Genomic DNA, 11,394 nt, shown 5'->3' with positions numbered 1-11,394 from the left:
TATAAACATCTAAGTCGAATTACAAATGCACAAATGATAAATTATCTCTGGATGATTTGAGATTTCAGCAATACAAAGTATTAACTGCAAAGTCTACTGTTGACGCGAAATCCGAAAACCCGAAATTTTGCAAAATCGTTTTATTTTTTTTCTGGCTTTATTTGAAAACGAATTTTAAATAAATTGCATATTTACATTGCCACTTTTTTCGCTCTATCCAATGGCGTCAACATTTTTGCAATCCGACGTTTCGTCTTCGAGGGACCATCATCAGAATAATTCTTTAAATATATCGCTGCTATTTTTATGACATAATCTAGTCATTTTTAATTCTGTATTACTATTGTAAAAAGGTTTCTAGCTATCATTAAAAATTTTTCCTGAGTACGGCTCTGAACGCTTTCAAAATACCTGTATCTATTGGAGGAGAGAGAATAGAGAGAAGAGAGAGAAAAGAGAGAGGAGAGAATAAAAGTCAATACAGCACAAAATGTCCAACAATTTTTTTTAATCCATAATTTAAAAAGTTGTACCTAATAAAAATATAATACGAATTTATAAAATATTTTATTATTTCTAATTAGTATTGCTAACAGTAAAAAATTGTTGGATATTTTGTGCGGTATTGACGTGTTTGACGTATGTTGAAAGCGTTCAGAGCCGTACTCAGGAAAAAATTTAAATTATAGCTAAAACAAGCTATAAACTTTTTAAGCAATTACAATAGTATTATAGTCCAATTCATAATTAAAAATGACTAGATTTTGTCATAAAAATAGCAGCGACTTATTTAAAAAAATTAACCTGATGATGGCCCCTCGAAGACGAAACGTCGAATTGCAAAAATGTTAACGCCATTGTATAGAGATCAAACTTTAAAAAAAAATAAGTACACTAATCGATCCTACGGAAAAAAAATATTATTTATTTTATTTAGTCACTATTCGACTTATGTTTATAGAAATACTGTACAAAAATAGTTTTGGGTCAAACAATGAGACAGTTTTTTTTTGTATTTTTTCCGTACAATTGAATGGAATCACTTTTTGATTTTTTTTTAAATTTAAACAAATTATCAACAATTACTGAATAATTCATTGCTGCAAGTCATTTTTTACTTTTTTGCATTTTTGAGCATGTTTTTGAGCTGCGATTACAAATTTTTTTATTTCACCAAAAAGTATATGTCAAAACGAAAATAATGATTACTGGCAGAACTCTGTACGAAAATTTTTTAAGTAGAATTTTTCTTCGAAAAAAAAGTGTTTCAGGCCGAAAAAAATGAATATCTCAGAAACTTCTTGATTTTTTTATCTAAAAAAAATTGAGGTCATTTAAGACATAGAAAGGTATATCTACTTTCACCAAGTTGCGTCAAAATTAAATTATTTTTGCGGAAATGAGAAATAAAAAACGAAAAATCAGAAAAAAATCTGTTTTTTGCACTTATGAAAGTCCAGGTAACAATTTTCTTTTTTTTTTTTCTCTAAATGAGTTATTTTGATCGGTCTATAGGAAGTAATTATAATTGTTTTTTTTTAATTGCACTTTTACGCATTGGGTGTCTCAAACTCGATGGTATGGGCCTACTGTGAGGATACAAAAAAAATTAAATAAAATTCGGGACAGGTGGTGTTAAATGGGATGAGGTAAGCCCATGCTATCGAGTTTGAGACACCCTGTACATTATATTTTTGCTGCTAATTTCTTTCGAAAGAATGTTCTTCCAAACCGTAGAAATAGTGATAAACTAGTATTCTGCTGCTGCTGACTGAGGTATGTTAAACACTTGCATGCCTTGCTCAAATATGGGCACAAGCTTAAGTTTAAGAATCGAACCCCGAGGGGCAAACATTTTCAGAAAATTATTGAGAAATTGCACACGCATTAGTAGAAAATTTGACTATTATAACTTTTTTGTTTTTCAAATCACTGCCGCTATTCCATGCCTTGGAAATTTTTAGAGGTTATATCTCCTAAGCTCATTTTTCTGCAAAACGTGTTTTTTTTTTTGGTTGTAGATTCACCGCTATCATTTGTACCACTTTTTTCAAAAACATAATCTTTTTATAGGAGAAATTTGATTATCTAATAATTTTCAGTATTATCTGGTATTGCATTGTATAATTGTAGGGCTTTAACTATGTAGAGCATGTAATTAAGAGTTTTTTGCAAATGACCTGGAAGTAGAAAAAGCCTAATTTAAAATAAATATACGTGATTTCCTACTAGAAAACTTATTGAGAACTGCTGATTTCCCTATAGTGTTAACGAGTAACGTAATTTATCCATTTTGAACATGCTAGATCAACTGTGCGATGTTGCCGACTTCATATAATATTCTTAAAATCTACCTACTTTTACATGAAGAGAAATAATTAAATAAATATTTTCAACGACCCGTCAAAAAAGTTTTGAAATATTCTCATAAAAATGTTTCCCGATTTATTTTTGGTGTGCTGTAATTAGAGGTTATGGCTTCTCAAATATATTCTCAAATGCTTCCAATATTTAAATATATGTGGATGTTTTTTTCCACAAGACAATCTACATTGTTTTGTGATATATTTTGCGAAGTTTCCAATAGTATTTTTGAAGCTTTACTCACGAGACTCGTGTTTACGATTTTATACTGACCTACCTATTTCGAAAGCGGTCTGTTTACTATAATTCGATATTATGATTAATTTGCGTTAAACGCTCGAAGTAATTTATGCGTTAGCGATAATATTTTCTTACTTAATTGGCATAAGCCTAGTCTGACATTTTTGCTTATATTCACTTATAATATGTAGGCTACCGGTTCTTGCTTTCTCTTTCATCATTAATAAAACAAACACGAGTAAGTAGAAGAGTCAGTATTTCTACGGTGGAGATTTCCCGGTAGAGAGAAGTACTCCTTTCAATTTTTTTTTGCTGCAGTGACAATTTAATTCGATGTAGAAATTTGAATTTGTCGCACCCGATTCTTCAAAAAAAGTCTCCTAAATTAATTCAGCCTTCAAGATAATACTTTCCTATAATTTTATTAAAATGTTTCTCCTATCCATCCTTTACTGGCTATAAATAATAGGTAAGTCAAAAACTCAAATTTAATAAACACTAAAATTCCATGGTAATTTTTTAAATAGACTTTACTAACCTTCAGTTACTTTAAGTTATGTATTTAACAATATCTAATTACTTGTTATTTTTTTATGTACCTAAGTAAAAACATTTATAGATCGTCCTTTTTACGGTTTGGTATTTCTCAACTAATTGCCCATGAAATAAAAGGTTAATAATTACGTTGAAGTATCTTATAATTATCTAATAAAATAGTAATTATTATTATTATTAACATTAATACGAACCAATATTACTGTCGCGATTAATCGAGCCCGCTTCTATACTCCAATCCGGTTGAATTATCTATTTTTGATATTAATTTTACATAGAAAAACATGTCCTGCTCTTATTTATCCAATTTGCATACGAACAAATCAATTAAGAACGGTCCCAACCTTGCGGAATGCGGTTTTGGCCGCTGAAGGCTATGCTGCCGCCATAATTAACAGTACTGATAGAAACCAAATCGTTCTTTGTGGAAAAAAACCTCTAAAATCGAAAGTATCAGTTCGTATACCCGCATAAACCACGACCAGTTTGTTGAATTTTATGTAGGCGGGTCGCTGTACAAAAATCTAAGTAGACTCTGGCCATGTTGACATTCCACAACGCTTTCTGAGATGTTTAAACTAAACAAATGAAGAATTTCACGACCTACTTCTTGTGGTGTGTTGTCTGGTTCAAACAGATTTTTAATGTCACGAAAAATTGAATATATCGACTTTCTACTGCCGTCGCGTCGTCAGTTATTCACAGCTGTTATGATTTGACTTCTTTTTTGTTAAATTTGCTATTAAATTAGTTTTCGAGATTCAAATCAACTTATTAACGTTGAAAATAAGGTTATAATTCCATAAATTTAATTTTGCGGTGATATTTTTCATCTTTTATTCATTTTTTTTAAGTTAAAAATGCTTTTTTTGCAATAATCCATATTTTCTTCATCAAAAAACGTTCATGATTCTAAAAAAAATAAAAAAACTTTTTTTTTCATTAAAAAATTACTTATTACATTGATTTTTAGCAAAACGGCAAATTTAAACATTCCAGGCATTAGTAAAAAAAATCGCAGCGTTTTGAAATTATCAGGGTTTCTTTAGGACACTTTGAGATTGGAAAGTTACAGTCGTTATCCTTAGTTTATACATTATTTGCAAAGTTATGCCGACTTATTCAAATATCCCTAATTATGCAATTTTTTACCTTTTTTCTAACCAACATTTTCAATATTTTTTTATCAAAAACCCATAATTACGACTTGTAGAAAAAACTTAGCAGTTTCCAAAACCCTCTTGGATTTTCTGTACGACAATTATTTCCAGAATAATTGATTGCCAAAGTCAAAAATGATTTTTTTGCTTTGATTGATGATAACTCAACGACAAATAATCGCACAAGGCTCCGGAACCGTTCAAATTGAAGACAATTAAAAGATCTAAAAGAGCTTTATGATGAAATTACCAAAAAAATTTTTTTTTAAGACTATAGGCCTTTTTAAAAAAAGCAAAAATTTACAATTTTTTTTCCGTTGATTTTTTTATAATTACTCAAAAAATTTTAAACTGCAGATCCGAAAACTAGACACCTGAAGCTTCAATTTCCCTCTTTTTTATTCTCTCTACGACCATTTCCCTCCAAGTTACAGCTCTTTGAAAATCACCCAAAATTTTAGGATTTTTTTAATATCCCTTAATTTCTGTTCTTAGTGTATTTTATTTGAATTAATGTCGAAAAAAATCGCAATTCATCACTTTTGCACGAATTTACGCTTTTTGACAAAATTAACTCTTAACAATTGAAGAAAAATTGCAATAAACCAAACCAAGGTCTGTAGAACATTGTATTACCGATTAAATTTCGAATAAAAAAATTGCTAGTACATGTTTATACTTTGGGTCTACTTAATAAAAAATATTTAACCTTCAATTGTTTTCTACTTATTTTACAATGATTTATATATTATAAATCAAGAACCTGTATAACTAAAAAAGTCGGTAATGTTATTTCTTTACCGCTTATTGGAAAGCACTGTTTATACGTTACAGTTTTACAAAAGAAATAATGTAGGTACCTGGAAGAATTCCTGAATAATCTGTAAAGAATTTCTACTGAAGGTACTTCACTTAACCTCTCGTTAATATCTCCGAGTATAAGTGCAGAACCAAACAAGGATCGTACTTTTAAAAGCATGAACTATTAAAGTAATCGTTAAGTGTACAGTTTGTAGATAAATAATTTAAATAGTAAAAGCATGCGCTGTAAACAGGTATCTGCAATGTTTAAACACCTTAAAAGTTGTGTATACAACTTCATGACACTTCTAGATCTGATGATCAATCATGTTTTTATTTTCGTTGTTATATAGCTTTGAAATGATAAGGGGTCAAAATTCTAAATAAATCAAACCGGTTACAGGTAGGTATTTTATTTCTATACAGATGGGTGTAGGTAGCACAAGGTCGTTGGTGGTTATTTTTAGGTTATGGAGTTGTTTAGAGTACATTAGGCAGTCACTTATACTGACTGTAAGAGTTTTACCTTGCAATTTGCGGTTTAGCTTATGCCAATGAATTTGAAGAGAAAAATAAATGCGAAACGTAGTAAAGTATAAAAAGAATATAATAAATGATAAAATTGTAGAGCAATAATGCTGTTTTCAATTACTTTCTCGGAAAAATTCGGTTCTTTAAGGGGTAACGCCACTTTAGCGGTTGGAAAAAAGGTGATTTTCGGGAATTCTCATCAAGGAACAATCAACGACACCTTTTTTTCAGAGGGCTGTGTGGCTGATGGAAAGGTTTCTTATTAATGGATACTCTTGGAACAAAAACACAAAAATTTTCTGATATTATATCCCCAACAGTTAGGAACAGAACTAGAATATTGCTCGGTGATATGGTCACCAGTATATACTAAATATATCGAAGCGCTTGAAAGGGTGCAACGTCAGCTGTCTAAATTCTTACCATTTAAAGAGGACAATACCTATCCTCCAATTGGATATTCTCGAGAATTGCTTCTTCGAAGATTTGAAGGCAATTCTCTACTTGTTCGTCGCAATATGCATTCTATAATATTTTTATTGAAAGTAATTCATTGACGTACCCGAATTATTACATAGAATAAATTTTATCATACCTAAAACCTTCAGAAATCAAATTAAAGTGTTTAAAACGTTCTACTTAAAAACAGCCAATAGTAATATATTACATTATTCTCCTTTCTACAAGATGTGTAGAAGTTATGATCTACTGTACACTTTTATAGATATGTATATTTAATTCAAATGTTAAACATACAGTCATTGAAGTTTTTCACCTCCGAATTATTTGAAACTGAACCGATCGACTTGAAATTTGGCAGATAGTTAGAGAAAAGGCCAATGAACATTAGTGACCGGGGGTGGAAATTTTTTTTTCATGAAAAAAATGCTGGAAATCGATAGAGAATCAAATTTTGAGCAAAAAATATTCGAAGAATTTTTTCGAGAAATCAATAGTTTTTTAGTTATTCATTATTGAAAACTTAGAATTTTGAGGGAAAAAAAACNTTGGCTGATAGATAGAGAAAAGGCCAATGAACATTAGTGACCGGGGGTGGAAATTTTTTTTTCATGAAAAAAATGCTGGAAATCGATAGAGAATCAAATTTTGAGCAAAAAATATTCGAAGAATTTTTTCGAGAAATCAATAGTTTTTTAGTTATTCATTATTGAAAACTTAGAATTTTGAGGGAAAAAAAACACTTTTTCAAAGTATTTTTCGCGAATAACTCAAAAACTACGCATTTTATTAAAAAAAGTGTAATGAATAATGAATTTTACATTAATATTGGTAATAGTTTATAATAGTTGAAAATGGCAAAAGTAAAATATTCTTTCATAAACAATATAAGGGAATTTTTATATTAAATTATTGCACAATTATAGCATTCCAAGATTTAAAACGTAATTTTTTATCATTTTTTTAGCACAGGGGTGATTTATAAGGGTTGAAAAGTGTTATGAGATGCAAATTCTTTCATAAGCAATGAGGGAATTTTTATTTTAAATAATTGCACCGTTAAAGCATTCCAAGCTTTTAAAAAGTATTTTTTTTATTATTTTTGTCAATACAGGGGTGGTTTATAGGGGTTGAAAGAGAAAAATTCTTTTATTAGCTATATGGTAACTTTTATTTTAAGTAATTGCACGATTTAATCATTCCAAATCTTTAAAAAGTAATTTTTTATCATTATTTTTTGCATAGGGGTAGTTTTTAAGGGTAAAATAAAGGGCCGAAAAGATCAAATATATCATAAAACATGTTCGAGAACATGAAGCATTATTTAATCTTTGTGCTTGAACAAGATTTTTATCAATAAAATACTTAAAACTTATTTTTTCAATTTTTTTCACTTAGGGGTAGTTTTTACCCCTAAAAAACAAAAAGCGTCAATCGGGCTTATGTCACTTTTGAACTTGAGCCTAAGATGAGCCTTATTCTAAATTTTCATGCAAATCCATGCAGTTTCAAAGAATTCGGAGGATACAGCTGTACTAAAATCAAAAAAATTTGTTTGTCCTTACCCCACGCTTCTTAGTTTGTATCTTTTGTATTGTAATATGTACGTATGTGTGTATAAATTGTATTGTTATTCAAAAATGTGTATATTGATTTGTAAATGCATGATATACTGGACATATTCATTTGTTGTGACATCTTACTTTTTTTTTGTTTTAATTAATTTTATTTTCTGACACAACTTTCTTAGATGCATTTTTTGCTTATTGTTTTACCTATATATTATGTATTTTTGTTGTATGGCCTGTTTATATTTATATTTTTTTTTCTTCTCACTATCCTGTAATTAGGACTTGTTCCTGTCTAAATAAATAAATAAATAAATAAATAAATAGTCGTCAGAACGACATAAAAAACAATTTTTTACATTTTTTTTTAAAACTATGACAACAAAGTAAGTATAATCTTATCACTGAATTCGTTTTTAGGAGGGCTATCTCTTTATACTATAAAATATAGAGCGTCCTATTAAAAAAAAATGTCGGTAATGTTATAGATCTGTCAAACATTGCTCAAAAAAATTTAAAATATTGCAGTAAAGTGACAGTTTCTATTTATAGTCCAGTTGGTAGAGGTTGGGCGTGTGTCAAACCTTGATAACCCGGAAATAACTACACAGGTCTACTTTAAATGATGAGTACAATAACAGGCTAATTTGCTGACAAAGTATTTTATCAGGAAAAAAAGTTATTAACAATTTAATCGTGAAAAAAAATTTTTTTAGTAGTTTTCTTTAAATAACTCAGCGGGATGACTTTGTACGAAAAAATGCTTAGGACATGATTTTGTTCGTAATAAAAATAGCTACAAAATGGCGGTGGTCCGATTACGAAATTTGCAATAACAAAGCCGTGAGATTGAAAAAACGGTATAAAACGCCAATTTTTTTAAGTTGCTGTAAAAATGTCAATTATAAACAAAAAGTGATAAAACTTTCGAAAACTATAGTTCAATATATATACAATAATGACGCTAAAGCCGAAAATCAGGAGAGCAAAACTTTTTGTTCTATAAGGTGTTATACATTCATCGGCATCTGAAACTCGAAACTTTGCCAAATTTGTTCGAAGCTTTGCTGACACTTGAAATTTGGTACACACATAGTGTAAATATGCAGAAACCAAAAGCAATTTGCAAAATTCAAGTATCTTCATTTTTGCAGTTTTGGTAAGGTTTTATACGTCACCCTAGTTTTATACGTCACCGTTTTTTTAATTTTTGGACGTATATTTATGTATATTTATAAAATATTCCATTACGGTAGATTAGCCAGCATAATTACCTACAATTTAAAAAAATATATATTTTCATCGTTTAGATCCTAAGCTACTTAACATTTTGCGCCTGTTAGCCGTAGTCGTACATTATTCAACATATTAACATAAAACAAAATCGTACGTGTGGGGTAAACCTTTAACTTTAAGTAAACAATTGTTTAAATTTACTGTTGCATATTTCTAATAGTATACAAGCGCCGAAGAGCGGAGCTCGCGCTCGAAAATGAAAAGTTAAAGGTTTACCCCACACGTACGATTTTGTTTTATGTTAATATGTTGAATAATGTACGACTACGGCTAACAGGCGCAAAATGTTAAGTAGCTTAGGATCTAAACGATGAAAATATATATTTTTTTAAATTGTAGGTAATTATGCTGGCTAATCTACCGTAATGGAATATTTTATAAATATACATAAATATACGTCCAAAAATTAAAAAAACGGTGACGTATAAAACTAGGGTGACGTATAAAACCTTACCAAAACTGCAAAAATGAAGATACTTGAATTTTGCAAATTGCTTTTGGTTTCTGCATATTTACACTATGTGTGTACCAAATTTCAAGTGTCAGCAAAGCTTCGAACAAATTTGGCAAAGTTTCGAGTTTCAGATGCCGATGAATGTATAACACCTTATAGAACAAAAAGTTTTGCTCTCCTGATTTTCGGCTTTAGCGTCATTATTGTATATATATTGAACTATAGTTTTCGAAAGTTTTATCACTTTTTGTTTATAATTGACATTTTTACAGCAACTTAAAAAAATTGGCGTTTTATACCGTTTTTTCAATCTCACGGCTTTGTTATTGCAAATTTCGTAATCGGACCACCGCCATTTTGTAGCTATTTTTATTACGAACAAAATCATGTCCTAAGCATTTTTTCGTACAAAGTCATCCCGCTGAGTTATTTAAAGAAAACTACTAAAAAAATTATTTTCACGATTAAATTGTTAATAACTTTTTTTCCTGATAAAATACTTTGTCAGCAAATTAGCCTGTTATTGTACTCATCATTTAAAGTAGACCTGTGCAGTTATTTCCGAGTTATCAAGAAAATGTCACTAACAGTAACTTTTCGGCCTCTGCCGACTGGAGTATTACTAATTGACCTGTTTCATCGATTTTTTAAAATTTGAACCGGAAAAAAATATGAATTTTGCTACATCATTTTGGGACACACTGTATATTGTATAGAGATTGATTCTGTAGTTGTGTGCCTCTGTCCGGACTCTGCTCATAACATAATTTTTTTCTCTGTATGATTCATTGCTTCGACAAGTCGTAAGAAAACATACCCAAGCACCTTTATTAAATTTACAAACACTAGTAAATTTTTGGTCATCATCATCGAAATCTGTGCCGCGAGGACTCACCGGAGATGAGCTGGAGCCACGCACAGACGTGGAAGACGGTGGTGGAGTGACAGAAGAAGAACAGGATCATGGCACAGATGGTCAGGAGGGCCGTGAGCACGGCCAGCGCGACGAACGCGGTGGCCGCCTGGAAGGCGTTCGTGGGGATGCTCATGAAGTCGTCCAGCCTCCCCTTGCACTCCTCTCCGTTCTCTTCCGCGTAGCAAACGGACCACAGCCCGAACTTTCCCGGATTCTCACTGTCTATGTCGCCTATCCACTCGGGGGTCACGAAGGAGACCACCCCGATGATGGCGTAGCATATCGTGAAGATGGCCCACAGCACGCCGATGGCTTTTGAGTTGCGGACGTAGCTCGTCGCGTAGATCTGGGACGAGTCCACGTACTCTATCTTGGAACCCATTTCTCGAGAGAGCGTTACACTGGCATAGCGTGAAGGCGGCGGATGTTGTACTCGACGCGGCGTTCGGCGGACTGTGTGATGGTCTACCTGGCTGCACCTGGGCTACATCGAGGCTGAACCCCACTCGTTTTGTGTACATGGTGATCCGCAGGCATTGTGGTAGTAGGAGACAGTAATACATAGGATGTTTCCTGAGTACGGTACTTACGTAACTTCAGAACACAATTCCTTATCGTATTTAAAGAAAAAAAGTTCCTATAAATATGCGGCCGGAAACAACAAATCTATTTCAAATATTAATATATGTTCTTCTTAAGTTTTCAACACCCTGTATCTTGGAATCTAATCTAAGCGTTTCTGGCCACATGTTTATAGGAACTGCAGCAATGTAACATATTTTACCTGTGTATGAAGCGTTTATTATTTTGTATTTTCAAAAATGTAAAAATGCAATGGTTTTATCTGTTTGGGCAAATCAAAATAGAACAAGACTTTCATAATGTTTTTTCAACTAATTATGAAAGTTTAAACAAACTAGAACGTTGTGCAAGAAATAAATTTTAGTACTTTAAGATCCATAAGACTATAAACTATTATTTGTTATTGAACCATTCTTAAGAAGTTCTTACCTTAGCGATAGGCAACCACCAATCTACTATTTCGTTTTA

General features: G+C 31.2%; 1 protein-coding gene across 1 annotated transcript in view; it reads right to left on the bottom strand.

Annotated features, from left to right (window-relative positions):
• LOC108907897 (LHFPL tetraspan subfamily member 3 protein) overlaps positions 1-10,821 on the bottom strand; it is a 29,039-nt gene extending 18,218 nt beyond the window's left edge. The window contains exon 1 of the mRNA XM_018711738.2: positions 10,324-10,821. Coding sequence (XP_018567254.1) covers positions 10,324-10,726 — 403 coding nt within the window. The 5' untranslated portion in view covers positions 10,727-10,821. The remainder of the gene's footprint in view (positions 1-10,323) is intronic.
• Between the last annotated feature and the right edge of the window lie 573 nt (positions 10,822-11,394).

Source organism: Anoplophora glabripennis, unplaced genomic scaffold, assembly GCF_000390285.2.
Source record: "Anoplophora glabripennis isolate ALB-LARVAE unplaced genomic scaffold, Agla_2.0 scaffold11, whole genome shotgun sequence".
Taxonomy (NCBI): Eukaryota; Metazoa; Arthropoda; class Insecta; order Coleoptera; family Cerambycidae; genus Anoplophora; species Anoplophora glabripennis.
Note: the sequence above shows the minus strand (reverse complement) of the source record. Positions and strands in the feature narration are given on the sequence as shown.